Source organism: Alligator mississippiensis, chromosome 15, assembly GCF_030867095.1.
Source record: "Alligator mississippiensis isolate rAllMis1 chromosome 15, rAllMis1, whole genome shotgun sequence".
Classification (NCBI taxonomy): Eukaryota; Metazoa; Chordata; order Crocodylia; family Alligatoridae; genus Alligator; species Alligator mississippiensis.
The window spans coordinates 4,709,624-4,730,625 of record NC_081838.1 but is presented as its reverse complement, the minus strand read 5'-3'; the positions used below and the strand labels follow the sequence as shown (position 1 = coordinate 4,730,625).

At 50.0% G+C, this 21,002-nt stretch overlaps 1 protein-coding gene across 2 annotated transcripts in view; it reads left to right on the top strand.

The window, feature by feature from the left end:
* Positions 1-21,002, top strand: part of RTN3 (reticulon 3) — a 43,344-nt gene that overhangs the window by 15,010 nt on the left and 7,332 nt on the right. The window contains exons 1-4 of one of the 2 annotated variants that reach the window (XM_019482725.2): positions 6,653-8,749; positions 16,603-16,810; positions 18,742-18,880; positions 19,087-19,156. In XM_019482725.2, the coding sequence (XP_019338270.2) occupies positions 6,688-8,749; positions 16,603-16,810; positions 18,742-18,880; positions 19,087-19,156 (2,479 nt within the window). In that variant the 5' untranslated portion in view covers positions 6,653-6,687. Of the gene's footprint in view, positions 1-6,652; positions 8,750-16,602; positions 16,811-18,741; positions 18,881-19,086; positions 19,157-21,002 lie in introns of those variants that run through there. The other variant, XM_006270760.4, reaches the window with a different exon arrangement.

Sequence of the window (21,002 nt, the reverse complement as noted above, 5' to 3'; positions counted from 1 at the left end):
GAGCATGAGGGTGGGACTGGATGCCTGTCTGAGGCCTGTATTGTTGCTGTGGTTCTCTGCCCTTAGAATACCAGCTCTTCCGAATCCACAGAGATGATCTGCAAGCTCATAGCCATATTGTACAGGAGAAATTTCAGCTAGGCAAAACTATTCCAGATTGTGAAATTTAATTCCACTTTCCATTCCATACTATAACAAAGCTGTTGGCTTATCCAGGCTGGGTAAAAGCCTTGTTACAGATTTTTTTTTTTTTTTTTTTTACACTCAACCATGCCTCTTAGAGTACAATAGCTTATTTGTCTTCTTCGAAAGGAATAGATACCCCCGTATCAACTGCCTTTGTGTCATACCCCTGCGTTACAATCCTCCAAAGTACTACTCGCATTATACAGGTTGAGTGCATTGCATAGAGAAAAACCTTTAGCCGGTTCCCAGGTAAACTTGGCTAGATGAGTTCCCTAGCTGTAGTTTTCTCAAACTGGAGAGGGCAAATCAGCCCTTCATTTTCTGGGATATTCTTGCATCCATCCAGCTTCTAAGTTTTCAGCCCAACCTGGGAAATCTCTGACACAAGACACCGGAAGAGATCAGAAAAGGTGTTTGAAGACCAATTTTGATGTAGCATGGGGCTTCTTGGAAAGGTACAGCTCCCTCAAAGCCCAAAGCCTAGATCTTGTCTGAGCCACCAGATAAACATGGGCATGTTCCCGTCGACTCAGGGTGTTTTGAGTGATTCCAGGAGCGCTCTCGTGAGTGAGATGTGTTACAGGCGCATAGGACAGTCAGAACTCCAGGACTTGCCTTAGCGAAGCAGAAGGTTAGAACAACCTGTAGCTGGACATCCTTTGAGCCTTCCTCCGGCACCCCCCCTCCCCCCAAAAGGTAAAGGGGAAAAAAGCCCGTTTTGATGAAAGAATTGAAGGGGGGAAAAAAGCCTGCTCTGCAGTATCAGATACATTCCAAATTTGGCCACCTTGATTAAATTTTCCATTTGGCACAAGTGTTATCAAGGCATCTGGAATAGGAAGTTGCAATCCTGAAATCTGTCCGGGGCATTGCTGGGAGCCAAGCTGTTAGCCAGTTACAGCCTTTTAAGTAAAAGAAACATTTTTCTTTCAACTCCTCCTTTTTTCCCCTCCCCTCCACCCCGGTTACTAAAAGCAAACAACAGTAAAAGTCCTTTGCAACCCAGCTCGACTGCAAAAGTGCCCGCTGGCAACTTCCTATCTCGGGGCTGTGCCTGTCAGCTGCTGATATTGCTTTGCACGTTTTTTGTTTTTAGCTGTCATTAACGTCTGTCATATCTGCTTGGATTTAAAAAAATAATAATAAGATGCGCAAATTAGTGCTATAGGGGGAGGGTGGGGGGCAAATCCAGATTCTTTCTTTTTCCAGCTGATTTTCTTGTTGTCTTGCCTGTGCTTTTGAGTCAAATGTCTTATCACCCTATTAAAGTGGTTCCCAGAATCTAAGCTACACCAGCTCATTGTAGGTCTCCAGCAGAGCATTTTGATCTCTTTGAAGTAGCAAAAATGCTGGGGCTGAGATTTGAGTGGCGTTAGTAGGATGCAGGAGTTTGGAAGAGGCTTCAGGGAGGGACAGTGTCTGGGCCGAATACCACCAGTATAAGTGTAGCAAAGAAAGCAGCAAGCACCTGGGGTTTAACTCCATTTATACACGAAAACTGGGGAGTAGTGACCAGGGCCTCTTGTCTTGAAAGACGACTACAGTGATCACTTCATATACATCCTCCAGATGCTGTCTTTTTGAAGCTCCTTCTGTTTCTCCTGAAGTACCAGCCCCTCTCCAAGGCAGGTAGTGGATCGATGTCAGGCGTAGTTGGCAAACCCCTTGACCACAGCAGTAGCCAGTACAGGTCAGAACAGTGGATCACACAATCCCAGTATGTCTTCTCCAGAGCATACAGTGCTGGTTGGACATAAGTGATCATCTAACAAGATTTCAGCTTTCTGTACAGTGGCAACGTGGCTGAGTGCTGGTAAAATAAAAACCCAGGAGGAGTTACTGAAAACATCCAGCTTTTCATGCCACCTTTACATATCATTAAAGGGGTCCATGCTAATTTCTGTTCACCATGGCTCCAGTTCTGCAGAAGATCAGTTAACTAGGTGAACCAATAGTCCAGAAGGGATCCAATCTATTCATTCCCCCCGCCCCTTATTTAATGGTTCCCTTCCTGATCCGTAAGGAAACCAGAGCGTTTCCCCTCTGGAAATGACTTGCCAACCCTTCCACGTTGTCCAACGTGACATTTGATTCGGTAGGATGCTGTTGGCAGTTGTAGTGGATGTCTTCTATTCAGAACCTGAAGTGTCCCATGAGCCTTGTTGCCCATAGCTCCTTGCAGTGAGATCCCCCCACTGAGATTCACTCAGATTGGTGAAATCCAGCAACATCTTAAGTCTTTGCTTCAGGAAGAGCAGGTTTTTCCAGGTCCAGAAGTCCTGCCTGGAAGAGAGAGACTCTGACACTCTTGATCCTATAAAAGTTGCCAATAAAAGGCATCCACCTCAGGTTCTGGCAGCTCTGTGCATCTCCCTGGGAGAATGCAAGGTGGGACTTTGCATTCATTTCTCACAACTGGCTTTTGAGGACCTTCTCCACAGATGTCCAGTGTCGCTGTTCTAGAAAATGTCCCAACTGCATTTGCCATTTGAAATGTTTGAGGTCAGGAAGGAATTTTCCTCCATGGTCAGACTGGTATGGACTTGGTGTTGTGAGGGGTGGGGGGTGCCTTCTTCTGTAACGGGGTGGGGCATGGCCTTTTCCCTGGGATCTCTTTGAGTGTGTATATTAACAACCTTTTATAGAAGCAGGACTTTGACCACCATTGTTCCCCCTGCTTTACCTGTGGCAGGTTGGGGTGTGATGTTTTGTATTGCATTAGGGTTGATGATAGTTTTAGGAAGAGTTTAAATTATGGATTTGTATACGATGGGTTAGGTAGGGCCAGTCCTGCCTCAAGCAGGGGGTTGGACCAGATGTGACCTCTGGAGGTCCCTTCCAGCCTGACTTCGTGAAGATACCCCAGGCAGGATTCTCATATTACTCTAGTTTTACCTTCAGTGGGAAGGAAGCTTGGAAAAGCTCTCAGACAGGTTGAAGTGAACACCAAGAAAAACCTAGTCACTGGCTTCCCCTCCCCCCCCCTTTCCCCTTCTGTCTTCATTTGTCTGGATTCTCTGAAAATCAGGGAAGGATACAAGGAAAATTATTTCCCTTTACTGATACAATTTTTGTTAGGTGGAACATCAGCATAATTCCTGCGTACATCCTGTCCAGCCTTCTCAACTTGCATTCTCTGCCTTGAAGTCTCCATGGTTCAGCATGGTACCTAAGTTTTGTGTCGCTGGAGCCATGCTGTGTATCAGTTAGAGACCTGCCAAAGGTTGATGTCCCCCCACAGTCGTTTCTTCCACACTTAGCACCATCTTCATATACAGCAAGCAGCTTGTATTCACACACACTTTAAGTTGGCCAGTGATCTCTCTCGTTTGTGACCATGCTGGTGGTGCAAATGCTACATTGGAAACAAGCTTCAGTTGTGTCACTGCGTTATCTGGGGGATGGCGGTGGAGCAATATAACATGTGATGCCATCAGATGTAACTGAGGCCTTCCTGTCCTTCCAGTGGGCAGACATAGGCAGCCCCCCTTTCTTTTACCTATGGCAAATTAGGGTGTTCTTGGTGGTTTCGGGCTTTGTGCCTGGTAGTTGGGTGAGTAGGTTGTTTGTGCAGTTTTTATTTGGAATGAGCTAGACAGATGTGCACGGTATGGTTTAGATAGGGCTGATCCTCCCTTGAGCAGGGGTCGGCCTAGACGACATCCTGAGATGCCTTCCAAACCTAGTCTTTGATTTCTCAAACTCTGTTAACACCCTAATAACAGATGATTGCCATGCAAAGTAGGAATATACTGTATTCTCTCACCCAGAATATAAAGCACACTTGTTTTTGAAAGGTAGAATAAGGCGGGGTGAGTAGCAGTAGTAGTAAGAAACAGTAGCAGCAGCAAGGGATCCCAACCTGTTCATAGCTCCCTGAGTTGCCTGCAGATTTTACTTTTACTTTTGCCTTTAACTGGGCAGAAACTGCTCTTACTGTATTTATCACATATAATGTGCAGTGCAATTTACAGCAGCTTGTTCTTGTGGGTGAACCATGCATAGTATATGTGAGAAAATATGGTATTTGTGTTATACTTAACCAGCATGTTGCTTCCTTCAACTGGCTGAAAGTGGCCCAGTTTTCCAGACTGCACAGATGAGCAGGAATGAATGCCTAGGTGAAGGATAAACTATTAAAGCAAACCCATTTGTTTTTCCGCTTTAATTATTAGCTCCTCATGCCATTAATTTGCAAAGCAATTGGTGCTATAGTAAGGTATTTCTCTGCATTTTAACTTTATTCAGATGAAACTTGGAGGCTTATGCCTTGCTTCATTTGTGTGCATGTAAAACATTCCTAATTTTTAATGCTAACAGGCTCTTCTGATCAGCTCCAGGGGAGGCGTAGCATCTCGTAGAAAGAGACTTTCTACTATAAAGTTCTGTTCAGAGCTCCACCTCTTAGCAGACCTTTTGCTCTCATTAGTCTTGATAGCAAGGGTTGTTTTGGAGCTAATCAACACAGTTGAATCCACTTAGGAATTGCCACCGTATCGATGCAAATCTGACGAGTCTCCTCTCTCTCTCTCTCTCTCCTCTACCCTCCAAGGGTTTACAGCATCATAGCTCCTTTCACAACCACACTTCCAAGCATAGGAGCATTTCCCAAGTGGCAGTGTCACCCAGACTGGTGCCCGTGCCAGTGAAGTCATAGGCTGCACACAGAGAATCCACTCTGGGCACATCTGCTTAATTACAGTGCCTGGCGTCTTGTCCCGAAGCTCAAGGCGGGGTTAGGATGTACTATAGCCCCGTAAACATTTGTGTTTCAGGTGAGTGGCGTCCCTGATACGACTCCACCTTGGAATGACATAACCAGTCTCCCTTTCAAGACCTTGACCTGAAGTGGGGCTGTCATCCTAGCCCCCGGTGCTCTTGGCTACCAAGCCTACCCACACGCCAGGGTAGGAGAAAGGAGGAGGAGTTTTTCCTCACAACAGAACAGTGATTCTTCTAAGCAAGGTCCTTCTAAAGGTGCCACACACTATCAGCACTTAGTTGTGCAAACACCCGCACATGATTCGCAAGATAAAACAGAGACATCCAGTAGGAATCCTGAGGATCCAAAACATCCTGTCGTGGTCTTTCTGACTTCTTTACAATAGAAGAATTGCTCTATTTTTTTTTCATGGTCAAGAAATAAGATGCATCCTCTTGGCTTCTCTCAACCCATGATGGCAGATGCCAGGGAGAGTAACGCATAAGAGAGCGATCACTCAAGGTATACCTGGTACTTTGGTCTCCCTCAGAATCATCCACTCCTGGCACCATTGATAGATGGGTTGCTGGACTAGATGGAGCAGTGGTCTCAGCTAGAACGGCACCTCTTATGATCGAAAGCTAGCTGGCATCTTCCAAGGGGGGGCCTTGATTCTAATGAGGTTGAGAACCACTGCAGTAGAAAAGCAATAATGTTACACTAGGATGTCTTATGGAGGCTTCTGTTTTATCCAGGGAAGCCCAAACAAGTTCCTCTGAGCCATATGCCAGTCTATTGGGACATTAGTGATCAGGCAACATTTTCAGGAGCAGCTACATACAGCTAAGCATACATAAGTTCGCTCACTACCAGATAGGGACGAATCCAACCCCTCAGAGTTCATCCTCATGGTCAAGGCAAATTCCAGACTCTCACCGTTATGTCTTGGTGTAGAGGGGTTTTATACCTTTCAGGTTCAAATGTCTGTATTCCCACGCATTTCTCTTTGAGAGGGTGATCTCTTGGCCGGTAGAGTAGAGAGCAGGGAAACTTTCCTAGGGTCACCTTATTAGCATTGGGTGCGATTGCTGGTCTGTGCATCTCAGCTCCTTTGAAACTGTCCCTCGCCAGGTGCCTTCTCTCTCATTCTAATCATTGTCCTTCAGACTGACCTGTTTCTAGGAGCAGAGGATCTGGGAAGAGGAAGGTAGTGTGCTCCCAGCACAGGACAAAGGGGTGAGGGGTGTTCAAGACGTACTGCTTTTTGTGGTCCAGGCCAACCAGAACATCGAAGCTCAGCAGGCAGCGGCTGGACCTTTGGCCTTTTCAGGCTCATCTAGTAGTCACTTTAATTGGGGTGATTTGCAGCTGTCTCATTTGGATCTGTACCATATGTCATAGCATCCCCCTCGGTGTCTAGCACAGCATGCCTGAGATCCTCTTCACCCACCCCTGGTCGCTTTGCACACTTCAGGTATGGAGGCCCCCACCTTGTCGTTTGCTATCGGTCACAGCTGCTCGAAAAGTCCCGCTGTACATTGCAGTTTCTTGTGTCCAGTGGCTTTTCTGTCCTGTGACTGGCAGTGCTGTGCATGTCTGCCAAGGCTGGTGTCTTGGGCCCTCAGTTTCTCCCTCCCTTCTAGACCCTGAGAGCATGTTGCCTGTTTCGCTGTTAACCTTGTAACTACACTGTGAATCTCTCCCTCTCTCTCAAATCTCTGGCCTCAGAGGGGACTGCGTCTCCCCTTTCTGATAAGGCATCTTCGCCGGCGGATAGTGAGCCCCATGCCCTAACGAACATGAGGGTGGAACTAGCAGTAGACGGCAAAACGATGGTGGATAGCTTCCATGGGCCTAGCATGAATTCTGGAGTGGAGGCAACCTCTGTGGGTTCCCCAGAAGGCTCCCCCTTTTCCATCGTAGCGGAGCCCCGTTCTCACGGCCCAGCCATTCCAGTTGGTTTCCAAGAGCAAACCTATTCCACAAGCGATGTTCAGAGGGGGGATGACCAAGCAGAGCAGAAGGACCAAGGCGCTATGGACCAAAACAAGCCTGATGCCAGCAGCGAATCCAAATTTACTTTCTTGATGGAGCAAAAACAAGGTATTGAGCAGCCCGCTCCCAAAGACTCCATCTACTCCTCGGCCCAGCCTGGTGGTGAGACTGTGCTGGAAAAGGATTCTCCCGAGTCCCCGTTCGAGGTCATCCTGGATAAAGCAGCATTCGACAAGGAGTACAAGGCCTCGTTCATTAGTGAAGCCAACGATCTCGGTGGTCCCTGGGTGGTGCATGGTGAGAGAGAGCAGCTCACTGACATTCCCGAGGATCGCGTCTGCGAGTTTGAAGCCAAACCACGGCGGGGCAGCAGCGGCAGCTTCCCAATGGGCGCTGGCCTCTCTCGTCAGTCTTCCTGCACCACAGCTGCCCTGGAAGAGGTGTCCAAGTGCGTGCGCGAGATGCATACCTTCACGAATGAGCTGTTGACCTGGGACTTGATTCCCAAGGTGGAGTCTGCCAACAAGGTCCCTGAGTTGGATCTGTCAGAGTTGCCTTCCAAGGATGCCATAGATAGTCCTGCCCAGCCAACAGGAGAAGAGAAGGAAGCATTTAAAGCAGCCTCCCCTTCTCCCATCAGCATCAGGGTGTCCGCAGACTTGTCGGAGTACCAGTTCGAGCCACACTCTCCACGAGGCCAAGTTGTGGATCTGAAGACCTCCGGACCTGCCACTATCGATATGAAGGCTGATGTTGCTTGGACAGGCACCAGCCTGGTTGAAACAGCAGATGCAGACAGCTCGGGAGAATCTGACGACACGGTGATTGAGGACATGACCGCAGATCTGACCTTCAGAAGTGGCAAGTTCATCCTCCAGCCTGCAGAGAATGGCGCAGCTCCAGCTGGAAAGCCAGCTATCAGCCCTATCACCACTGGCGAAACCAGAGACTGGATCATTGCCGATCATGAAGAGGCCCCCACAGAGCTGCCTGAAAAGGGCATGATGCCCACCAGGACACCAGAGGACCACCGAGGATTCATCGATGACTTTGAAACACTCCAGGCTCACCCCGATATCAGGGGGAGTCCAGTATCTGAAGCAACACTTCTCAAGTCTTCCACTCTGGACTTTACACCCGTAGCTGCACAGCAAGTGAGCCGCACCAATTCAGTTGGCGTTGTGAAGCCACTTCAAGCTGGTGGAAAGCCTGATGTTCCTTCTAAAGAGCCTATACATGCACCAAGTGGAAAAGCCCCCTCACATATTACAGAAGGCCAACAGCGTCCAAACACCTTGAACGGGGAGAGCTTTGTGGACTTCATGAGAGAGTGCCTGAAGTCCAAAGGCAGTGGCGACTCCCCAGAGGACCTCACAGAAAACTTCTTGGAGGCTGAAGCCGTAGCTTCAAAAACTGCACCTTGCAGAGACAGAGCATATTGGTCAGAGGTGAAGGAGAGTCGTGAACACACTGAGAGAGACCTAACCTACAGCGGAGGCAGTCTCCAGAAATCCCCTTTCTCTCCAGGGTCCCCCACCACAGCCCAAGATCTGGAGCAGGAGCGACTAACGATCAAGGCCCTCAAAGAGCTAGGTGGAGAAGTAAATGAGAAGACATCTCCCACATCAAGCAAAGTCTCCCCGGTAGAAGGAAGAAGGGCAGCCTATGACCCCAACACTGGGACACCCCCTCAGAAACCCACCTTGGAGAAGAGGCCACTGTGTGTCCAACAGCCTATGGACCCCAAGCCAACTCCCATCCCTTGTGTTGGCACCGATGACAAAACCCCCAAAGAGCCCATCTGCGTTGGGCCGGCCCAGCCTCCTGTAGATCATGCTCTAGTGAGACTCCTGACTAAGTTTTCAGGTAAACCGCTCATTAGAAGTACAGTATCTCATTTGTTTGTCCAATGTTTCTCCTGATGCTACAGGTAGATATCTTAGGTCTCTGAAGGAAACCATCGAACGTGTTTCCTTCCTTAATCTTGAGCTTGCAAGAGTTCTTCCACTGTTCCTCCAGTGTCTTCAGCCCTCTCTATGGTATCTGAGCACCTTCTGTGTAAAATCTCTTGACCTTGATTGAGTTGGGGCATGCCTCTCTTGCTGGGCCGTCCGTGACTTTGTTGGGGGAGAGAAGGGGACCTTGTAGGGAGGTCTTTGGTAATAAAAGACCCTCGTATCCCTACTCCATTTACTGCCAAACCAGTCGATACAACCATCAAGAAATAGCAAATTCTCCATGTCACAGACATCCCTATTAATAACTCGCAGTTCCCGAGGCTTCCGAAATCACGTGTCGGGCTTAAAAAAAAATTGACTCTCTTCAGCAAACACAAGCGTTGAATTTATTGTAAGAGGTTATTGTGAGTGTTTCTCTGCAGAAGATAAAGGGTTGTTGGTGGGGGGAGCGGGTTGAAAACGGTCCTGAATAGAAGCTTTTGTTCACACTCCCCACATGTTTATGCTGGAAAGATGAATTTCAGGCCTCATCTTCAAAGCTTTTTCATGTTTGGACACACAATAATAAGGGGGTTTTCTTTTGCTGGGGGGGAAGAGATTCAGGCACAGATTATATAAGGTTCAATTGGCGTCCAGTCAGCATGGAACCGGTGACACAACGAAGGCTTCTGTTAGCGCAAGGAGCCGTGGGCTGGGCTGAAGACCTCTTGAGCGACAGCAAACAAAATGCAGAGAAGGCTAACGGCATGCTGGGGTGCATTAATAGGAGCATTGCCAACAGATCAAGGGAAGGGATTACTCCCCTCTATTCAGCACTGGGGAGGCACATCTGGAGTCCTGTGTCTTGTTTTGGGCCCCCCGCTACAGGACAGATGTGGACAAATCGGAGTGAGTCCAGTGGAAGGCAACAAAAATAGTTTGGGGACTGGGGCATGTGACTTGTGAGGAGAGGCTGAGGGATCCGGGCTTATTTAGTCTGGAGAAGAGAAAACCGAGGGGGGAATTTATTAATAGCCTTCAACTATCCAAAGAGATGGAGCTGGACTGTTCTCAGGAGTGGCAGATGACAGAACAAGAAGCAATGGTCTTAAGTTTCAGAGAGGGAAGTTCGGGTTAGATATTAGGAAAAACTTTCTCAGGAGGAGAGTAGTAAAGCACTAGGACAGCCCCCCAGAGAGGAATCCCCATCTTTAGACATTTTTAAGACCAAGGTAAGCAAAGCCTTGGCTGGGATGATGGAGTTGGGGCTGGTCCTGCTCTGAGCAGGAGGTTGGACTAGATGTGACCTGAGGTCCCGTCCAACCCTCATTTTCTATGATTCGAAAAACATAAGAATATAATAATTGCCGCTGACTGGGTCAGACCCTAAGTCCATCTTGCCCAGTCTCCTGTGTCACGCGGCCAGAGAGCAGACTGAAAGGGAGCGTGACCTGAGTGTGACCATGGTTTTTTCCCCTTTTCTTCTCTCACTCGCAGCCTCCAGCATTTAAGGTCTAGGAAGTTCTGATTCAGAGGCTGTACTCATAACACCCATGCTCAGTCGCTACCAATGCCCCTTTCTTCCAAGAACTGGTCCAGTCCTTTTTTGAATCTGGCTAAACTATCAGCTTCCACCACATCTGGTGGCAACAAGTTCCACTGTTTAATTACGCACTGGGTGAAAAACCTTCCTTGTGTTAGTTTTAAACTTACTACCTACTAGATTCATGTTGTGACCCCTAGCTCTTGTCTGGGGAGAGACAGTTAATAGTAAATCCCTAATGACTATCTCTTTGCTGTTTAGTATCTAATAAACCTTTATCACTTCCCCCTTTAAGCATCTCTTCTCTAAACTGAACAGGCCTGGCTTCTTTAGTTTCTCCTCGTATGGAAGCCCCTCCATGTCGCTGATCATCCCTGTTGTCCTTCTCTGGATCTTCTCTAGTTCTTCTATATCCTCTCTAAGGTGTGGGGGCCAGAACTGGGCCCAGTATTCAAGATGTGGACACACCGTGAGTTTATAAAGGGGTATCACGATACTTTCAGTATCATTTTACAGAAAATGAGTTCTGTGCCAGCGTTTCACAGTGTCGTGGCCAAGGTATGTATGTAACCTCGTAGGGATACCCAGATGGATGCCAGGAGACAGCAGATACTCCTTTCAGTGACCTTTGCCCAACAGCTCATGGACTATCAACTTCTGCACCATGCTTTTGAGACCAGCCCGATGGCCTGTGGTTTTCCTCGAAAGGCGGCAGAAGCTGTTCTCTGAATGGCAGTGTAGGAAGAGCACAGCTGGCTTCATAAGCGGGCAAAGACCTGGATGGAGAGGAAGGGGGTGACATTTATAACTTGGGGGCTGGGGTGATGGCAAAGATTTCCCACCAAGGAAGGTCTGTTGCCATCCCAAGAGTGAGGTTGGACAGGACACTAGCTGAAGAAATGAGAGCTATTGAGATCCCTTCACGTCAATGCCTTGAATTTTCTACACTCTCCACTGATCAGTGGAAAGCTATCTGCTAGAGGCACTTGACAGGAGTCAAAGATGGATGGCTAGAAATGACCCCAGTGGCCTTCACTCCATTGCTACTCTTCTGCTTATCTACTCAAGGCTACGGAGAAGCCATGAAAGCTCAGAAGACTGATCTATGGTTGACAAACCTATGCAGATATGTGGTGATGTGAGGAAGCAAGGTTTTATTAAGTGAGAGAAGGTGTCTCTTGATCAAGAGCAGCAGAACATGTTGCCCTCAGGCTTTGGGAACCCAGCTCTGGTGCCAGGAGTGGGTTTTTCCCTCCCTCATGTCCTCGGATATGAGGAGGAAAGCTTTCAATCTCTTGTCCATCCACGTCCAGCCCACCAGCTGCCTACCCCAGCGAGTGTTTCTTGTCTTCCTGCCTACCCTCTGAGATGTCACATGCTGTGGGACCTGCCACTTTCCAAACATGGATGTGAGAGCCAGGCTTGAGGAAATCTCTCTTTCCTTGGGTTGGGGCAGGCATAGCCTTCTAGCCAAGACATTCTTAATCAGTTCATCTTTGGCCAGCTGCCCTAGCGCCTTCAAAGCTCTGTGCTCTGGGATTCAGCAGGGGACGGGCCAAGTCTGTTAACCCGTTACCATCCTCCCCTGGCACGGGCACTTAGAAAAGAGCCCTCTCCTGCTCACATGAAGCAAGCGTCCCCCTTAGGTATACCGAAGGGTATACCACTCCTCCACAAATGGCCAAGTGGTGGGAGTCTGGAATCTTACCCTTACTCTGGGAGAACAATCTCTTGCCAGTGGAGCAGGGAAACTGAGTCATGACCCATGGCCCTTGTTCTGTCCTGGGGCCTTCTTATGAGCGTTGGGTGTGATCCCTGGTCTGTGCATCTCGGCTTCCTTGAAACTGTCCCTTGCCATCTGCCTCCGCTCCCGTGCTAATTGTTGCGATTCAGACTGAACTGCTTCTGGGAGCAGAGGATCTGGGAGAAGGAAGGTGGTGACACCCCAGCACAGCACAAAGGGAGGAGGGGTGTTCACAGCTCCCCCAGCAAAACCAGCTCGGCAGTGCCAGGCACGGCCTCCAAAACCTTTCCCTCTTCAAGCCGCAAGCGGCTTCAGCCTCTGGAATGTACCCGGAGCAGCGGCAAATAGCAGGCGGGGGACACGCCCTAGAAATTCCACCTTTTTCTCTTTGTTCTGCTTGGCGCGGAGGTGATGAGAGGCTTTCAGCTCGCCCGGGAGCGTGGCACGGTGCCAGCGTGCTGGGAGTGGCGCTGGCTGGCTGGCTGCCCGGGTTCCCCCCCCCATGCTGCCACCAGCCACGCTCGCACTGCAGCTGCTTTTCTAGTTGCTCATAGAACAAGCGGAGGGAGGGGAAACAGTCCCCAAACTGACTCCAGCCACTGCGGTCAGCACCCTCTTCCAGCCAAAGGCAGGTACTGCAAGCAGCTAGGACCCAAAGTCCCCATCTCTGCTTGGGAGACAGATTCACGCCAGCTGGGCGGACAAAGGTTTGCAAATCAACTGCATAAGCCAAGGGATCTCTTCTTCTAAACCGAGATTAAGCCTCCATGTCCAGGCCGGTGTCCTTAATTGCAACACAAAAGGTCATTAAGCTCGCCTCTTAATTCCCACAATAGAGCAAGCGAGCCGCAGCCCGAAGATAACACGGTCCTATTGTAAATGGGAACTAACGGGCATGGATTATTGCCCTCTATTGATTATTCCCCAGTATTTGGCACTGGTAAGGCCACATCTGGAGTCCTTTGTCCAGTCCCTATCCCCCCCATCCCATCCATTTCCCCCCCACACACACACACACACACACACTACACAAAGGATGTGGTCAAATTGGAGAGTCCAGGGTTCGACGGCTGGGGCACATGACTTGTGAGGAAAGACTGAGGGAACTGGGCTTACTTAGTCTGGAGAAGAGAAGACAGGAGGGATTGAATAGCAGCCTTCAGCTCCCTGAAGGTGGTTCCAAAGAGGATGAAGCTGGACCGTTCTCAGTAGTGGCAGATAAGAAAGAGCAATGGCCTCAAGTTGCAGCAAGGGAAATTTAGGTGAGGTATTAAGAAAAACATTTTCATCAGGAGCATAGTGAAGCACTGCAACAGGCTACCCAGAGAGGTACTGGACTCCCTATCCTTAGAGGGTTTTATGACTCAGGTAGACAGAGTCTTGGTTGGGATGATCTAGTTGAGGACTGTCCTACTTGGAACAGGGGGTTGGGGTAGATGACCTCCTAAGGTCGCTTCCAACCCTCATTTTCTATCGCGTGGAGGTGTTACTGCCACTTGGGTCATTAGAGATGTGCAATTCTCAACTAGGGTGCCATGGTACCCCGGGGTGCCTTGAGATCCTTTCAGGAGTATTACAGTGTTAGCACCATTAGGTTCATGAACACGATTCACAAGATAAACCCAGACATTTCAAACAGGAAGGCTGCAGCTATGGATTTTGGAGTTCTTTGCAGCAAAAAAAATGCTTTATTATTTTTCCTGCAGTGTAAAAAGTGGGGTGAAAACTAAGAGTTGGTATTTTCAAAGGTTGCCTTGAGTTGGCTGAGGGCTGTGTTGAGTCTAGAAAGGTTGAGAACCACTGTTAATGGACCCCATGAGTCAGGTTGGAGTGGGGTTGATAGGTCAGGGTTGGGGGAAGTGTGCGGTGACCTGGAGGGATCTTGCCCAGCTTGTTGGCTGCGAGATTGACTTGATTCATGAGTCTTGGAGACAACCAACCAAGTTTACTGACTTTCAGCTCCTGCGGGGTCCATGCACAATACTTTCCACTGGAAAGCTCAGTGGGGATAAGGATCCGATTGGAGTGGACGTGATAGAAGTCTTCAAATGCTTGAAGGGCTGTCCTATAGAAGGGGGAGTGCACCTTTCCTTTCTTGCTGCAGAGAGGAGGATGCGAACCAACAGCTTGGAGTTGTAGCAAAGTCGGTTTAGACTAGATTTCTGGAAAAACTTCTTTGCTGTGAGGCAGTGGGATTGACGCCCAAAAAAGCTGTGGGCTCTCCATCACTGGGGGTACAAGGAGAAGTTGGACAGCCACCGGTTGGGGATGATCTAGGCGTAGAGATACCTGCGTTCTACTATGGGGATTTCCTGTTTTGCCTATTGCCCTCTTCCCACTTTCTACTGCTGGATGTGTCAGGATGTTTTTAAGCCTCTCTTAAAAGGTGTTGGTTGCAGCCCAGGTTGGGGATGGTGACTGGGCTGGGCCAGTGCTCCTGCTGGGACCAAAGCTGGAAGTTCCTGGCTAGAAGGTCTTCCCCCTCTGCTCAGAGCCAGACTGACGCTACGGTAGAGTCAGGAAGGAATTTTCCCCCATGGTCAGACTGGTATGGACTGGTGAGGGGTAGGGAGAGATATGGTTTGCTTTCCTTTGTAGCCGGGGCACAGCCTTGACCTGGGATCTCTGGAACAAGTATTAACAACCTTTTACAGAAGGATATTAGCTGTCACAGTCCCCCAGCTTTCCCCGTGGTAGATTGGGGTATGATGTCTGGTGTGCCAGGGCTGACAGTAGTTTTACAAAGAGTTATGGTGATGGGTTTGTCTGGGAAGGTTTGGACAGGGCTGATCCTGCCTCAGGCAGAGGGTTGGACTAGATGCGACTTCTGGAGGTCCCTTCCAGCCCAGCTTCCCAAGATCCCATGGTCCTTCTTCCAACACCAACCTACTGAAGCAGACTACGCTGGTGGTCCTCATCACATGTTTAGCTAGCCACTGGGTCTACCCAGTGGCTGTTTCCTCACTTGGGCAGCATCCAGACATAGCATGTCCTGGGCACCAAGACCGCCTTCATGCCTCTGGGGTGAAGCATGTCTCATGCTTTGCATGTGGGCACTAGATCTTGAAAAGGAAATGATGTAGTCTATACCAAGGGTGCTCAACCTCCAGCTTGCAGGCCGGATCAGACCTATGGCAACATGTCATTCAGCAGTGGGCCTCCCCATGGGTCTGGAAATCTGGTGATGGGAAGAGCGGTGCTACCATTCCCAATCCTGGTTCCTCAGCGGGGCAGGAGGGGGTAGTGCCTGGCCCTTGGGACTCAATCCCAGTGCATAGGGTGCAGGACGGAGCAGTGCCTGGCACCCAGCATGCAGTCGCAGCAGTAGGAGGTGGTGCTGAGCCCACAGCACCCAAACCCAGCAGGATGAGGTGGCAGCGGATCCCCAGAGCCAAATCCAAGCTCATGGCAGGGATGCCACAGAGCCCCCAGCACCCAATCCCAGTGCGTGGAGCAGAGAGAGGGTGCTGGGCCCCAGGACCCATCTGGTCTGTAAACGCCCTGCACCACTCATCTGGTCCGTGGAGCCAGGAAGCTTGTTTGGGTCTACATAGAGCATCCTTGATTTTAACGGACCTGCAAGGCAGAGCAGGGGCTGAGGACCCTGTATTGCTTCCTGCTCTCAGAAGCAAGAGGGTAGGGCAGGCTTATGGTAGGTTGGAAGCAACATCAGTTTGCCATGGGACAATAGCAGGGCCCAGCAGGAGCCAAGGGCTGGGACTTGGGATATATAGACTTCTATGGGTGGATCTAGGATTTTGAAAAGCGTAGGGGGCAGTATGGATGGTTTGGTATATCGTCACACATGCACAACACCTATCTTAACCATGTTAAAAGGGCAGTAGAAACTTTACTACTAAGCTCATGGCCTTGATCTGCTTTATTCAGTTTAAGACCAAAGCGAAAACAAATATAAATAAATACATGGAGGGGCTGGGAGTCTTGATGGTGAGGGTGGTCTGGAGTTTAAAAAGGTTGAGGACCATTATTAAGTGGTCCTCCATTGTGACTGTGGTTGGATTTGTAGGCTGGGGTCTTAATGAGTTGGGGTGGAGGGGCAGGGCGTGGAGTCTTGACGAGGTTCTGGGGGGGCAGGGCTAGTGGTCTATAAACGGTTGAGAACTACTGTGTTAAGTGGCTGTTTACCATGACCACAGCTGGGTTTGTAGTGTGGAGTCTTAACAAGGTGTCAGGGCGGGGGGGTGACCTAGACTTTTAACAGGCTGGGGTGGGGGGCAGGCAGCTGCTGGAGTCTTGACAAGGTGCTGGGCCCCCCCTCCCTGGAGTCTTGCTGAGGTGGGGTGTGGGTCTGGGGTTCTGAAAAGGTTGAGAACCGCAGTGTTAAGGCGTCATCTGTCATGACAATGGGCAGACCTTGTAGGTGCCTTGGCCAGGGTCTGCAGGGCCAGGGGACCAAAGGCTGTGACAGAAACCCTCTTCTCCCTGACTCCATCCAACCCTATCCCCATCACCTCCTCTCTCTTCCTCCCGGCAGTGCGGGACCTGATCTTCTGGCGGGATGTGAAGAAGACGGGCATGGTCTTCAGCACAACACTGATCCTGCTGCTTTCGCTGGCGGCCTTCAGCGTGATCAGTGTGGCATCCTACCTCATCCTGGCACTGCTTTCGGTCACCATCAGCTTCCGGGTCTACAAGTCTGTCATCCAAGCCGTGCAGAAGTCTGAAGAGGGGCACCCCTTTAAGTAAGGCTGTGGGGAGAGTGGTGGGGTAGCAGACCAGCGATCCCATCCCATCCAGCAGTGGATCTGGGATTTTAAAGGGTGCATTCAGGGTTGGACCTGCAGCCTCTGGGCCTGATGCCTACCTGCCTGTCCCCCACTTCCTGCCCCAGGATTCCCTATCTGCCCCTATCTCCACTTCCATCTGGCAGGACGCAACCCCTCAGTCCAAGCTCCCAGCCCCTCTCCCAGCCCTCATCCCACCCACATGAATATTTGCATGCTGAGAGTGCCTCTTGGCCCCAGGCAACCAATTGTAGCTTGAAAAAGGAGGCTTCAAATTACACCTCCCAACCCGGCCAACAGCCCCACACAGTCCTAGGACCCATCCATGGACCAGACCAGGGAGGAGGAGCTGGCCAGAGGGCACCCAGAGTGTTGTGTGACTCTTCCTTTCCCATGTCCATGCACATCTCATCTTTGAGATAAGCAAGCGGCTTCACCTGGCAGCATGTCCCAGCTGGAACTGGTGGAACCCATTGATTCGGAGTCCCACTTCCCCATCCTCCAAAGTACCTTCCGACACCAGCAAGGGGCCTGGGAGTAGATATCAGGCCAGAGAGGGCTCTCTGTAGAGCAGGGCTGAAACGTACTGAGATCTGTCCTAACCCTCTAGGTAGATTTACATCATGAGGGCTTTTCCTGCGTTCGATTAGCACTGGGGAACCACAGGGTGGTGCTACCCTGTCCAGTAGGCAGAAATCACCAAAAAACCCTCCCTTGCCTCTTCCTGGCCTAATTTAATCTGTTCCTAGCAGCAAGCCTGACATGCTGCTTGAGCTCATGTATGTAAGCTGTAGAGGTAAAAGCAGACCCCCATTATAGAATCATATGAGAAGTGGAGCTGGAAGGGAGTTTCAGAGATCACCTCTAGGCCAGCCCCCATACCTGAGGCAGGATCAGCCCTGTCCAGACCAGCCCAGAAAAATCCATAATATAACCTCTTCATAAAATTGCCATCAGCCCTGGCACAATACAAGCCGTGACACCCAAACCTGCCACAGGGGAACTATGGTGGCCAACATCCTGCTGCTGCAAAAGCTGCTGATACACATTCCAGAGATCCCAGGTAGAGGGCCCTGGTCCCCAGTACAGAGGAAGGCAAACCACCCCACATCCGTACCAGTCTGACCATGTGGGAAAATTCCTTCCTGACCCCAAGATGGCATCTCTCTGACCCTGAGTGGAGGGGTAAGACCCTCTAGCCATGACCCTCCAAGCTTAAGTCCTTGAAAGAGGTTTGGCATAACCCCATCACCATCCCCAGCCTGGGCTGCAGCCAGTACTCGGTGCCTCTGAGGGAGGCTTAAAACCACCAACGTGCATAGCAGAAAAGGGAGCGGGGGCAACCAGCAAAGCCCAAAAGCCTGGGAAATCCCCACACTAGAACATAGGCTTCGCTATGTCTAGATCCTCTCTGACCAGTGGCAATGTGTAGGGGGTACACGTGCACCCCCTGACCGGCTGCACTTGACACTTAGGCAGCGGGCAGGTGAAAGTGCCACAGCAATCGGCAGTCTCATGATTGGCCTTCCACCCCACCCCCCGTCATCAAGATTGGTCGTGGGGGAAACCCTTCCCCACTGGCCTGCCCCCAAGTTGCTGACTGGTTGGTAGCGGGGCACATGCCCCCCCGACTAAGGCGGCACTAGTTGCCCATGTCCCTGACCTAGTGGCTGTCCAACCTCTCCTTGAACGCCTCCAGTGATGGAGAGTCCGCACCTTCCCTGGGCATCTATTCCGCTGCCTCCCTGCTCTAGCAGTGAAGAAATTTTTCCTGAGATCCACTCTAAACCTAAAATTCTTGTTTGTTGTACGCATTCACGGCATAGCTACCTGCAGGCAGACTGGAGAGTTGGTTATACTGATGTGGCGTGCCTACCTTGTCTTTCTAGAGCCTACCTTGACCTTGACGTCACACTGTCCTCGGAGGCTTTCCACAACTATGTCAATGCCGCCATGGTGCATGTCAACCGGGCCCTCAAGCTTGTCATTCGGCTCTTCCTGGTGGAGGATCTGGTGGATTCCCTGAAGGTTTGTGCCAAGCGGGGTGGTGGCGGCACCGTGGCCTGCCCCAAAAGAGTGGGGTGAGCAAGAGCTTTAAGGCTTGTGAAAGCCAGACCTTGGGCTGATCTCAAGCAGAAATAGAGATGATACTGGGACTAAAACCAGGGGTTGCTGGTGGGCTGGATGGGGTAGTTTCACTCCTCGTTAATAGTGCCATTTTGTTCTCCTTGCAGCTGGCGGTCGTTATGTGGCTGATGACATATGTCGGGGCCGTCTTCAACGGGATCACACTCCTCATTCTTGGTAAGGGCGGGTGCAGCTTCCACCCAAGACACGGGCTCCCTCCTCTTTGGGTAACACATCTACACATTAATTACTGTCATAGCTTCCAGCCAGTCCAGCCCATATCAGGTTCCTGGGTGCAGGTAGGAAACCTGGGTTCTACCCACAGCTCTCCAAGACACTTGCCATGTCCCCAGCCAACAGCTCTCACAGCAAAATCCAAATCATCAGCCACTAGGATACCATATTTTCTCACATCTAACATACTCCTTCCCAACCAGCTGCTGGAAATTTTAATGTGCATTATATTCAGGAAATACAGTAAGAGCAGCTTCTGACTGTTATGGGCAAAAGCGAAAGCAAAATCTGCACTCAACTCTGAAATGCCTGTTATATGTTACAATTGTTACACAACTGACTGGTCTGCGCAATAAACCGCACAATAAAACTAGACTGGCCACCCATGCAATTTAATTATCATGCCCTAAAAATATCCCTCCAGCTATAAAAAGAGCCAACCAGCTACCAAGTCAGTGCTTGATAATGTGTAACAACTTTATAGCTGGTTCCTAGCCAGCTTTAATTTGAACCTGTGACAGGGCCCAAAGGAAACAGAACAATAAGCAGGCTCTGCTCCTTTGCTTCAGCTGCTTCCCACAAGGAAGGATTTTTTCCTCTTCATTCTGCCTTTTGAAAACAAGGTGCATACTGTATGTGAGAGAATACAGTACTTCATCCCTACAGTCTTATTAGTTGGGGTTTTGATTCACTGCCAGAGTCCTAGGGACTTGCACACAGAAGGCTCTGGATAATTTATCGTGTCTCAAGCCATGGACAGCTGTAACTTTAATCCGTTTTGAAAGGGGGAGGAGTATGTTAGGTTTGTCCAAGCCTATCCCAGTAAATGCGGAGCTAAGCAACTGCAATGTTAAACCTGAATAAAACCAGTTAACGCAGGTTTAACCCTATCCTGCAATAGAAGTGGAGAGATGTTCCAGTTAAACCAGGATATTCTAATTTAACTTTAATATCAGTAGAGTTCAGTCAAACTCCATTGGGCCCTGTGAGGCTGGTCCACAGACTGGATTGGCCCACAGACCCACCACTAACCCCATACGTCAGATCCCGTGCATGTGGCATGCACTCCAGGCCGGCAGCACCTGCCCCAGCTGGTCCAGGATCCATGCAACACACGATACCTGCTCCAGCCAGTCCACAACCCACACTCCATGCAAGCCTGTGTGCTTGGGTACCCAGCTTGTTAGGGCGGGCAGTAGCTGCGGCATGTGGGTCAATTCAGACCCAGGGACCTGGTGACAGAGTTCCCTGGGCTGTATTTAACAACCCTGATTATAGCTGGTATATCTGTTCCCACCCTCAAAGTGTATAGCATTTTCTTCCCCAAAATCAATCCCCCGAAATTCAGATGTGTTTATTCAGCAGGGCCGCTGATTTTTTTGCCCAAAATAGAACCCCCTGCTTTGGTCTGTGCCCACAATGCAGCAGCTCTGGTTTCCTCTTCAGGCAGCTGAAGGACTTGGTGCATCATAGAGAAGTCAGGCTAGAAGGGACCTGCAAAGGTTACATCTAGTCGAACCCCCTGCCTGAGGCCAGATCAGCCCTGTCCAAACCACCCCAGACACAGCCATCAACTAAACTCTTCGTAAAACTACCATCAGCCCTGACATCGCACCCCAGCCTGCCACAGGGAAAGCAGGGAGAACATGGCAGCCCTGTCCTGCTTGTATAAAAGGTTGTTAATGTACACTCTTGAGGTTCCAGGCAACTGCTGTGCCCCCACTACAAAGGAAGGCAACCCTCCCAATCCCACCCCTTCCCCATTTCATACTAATCTGATGATGGAAAA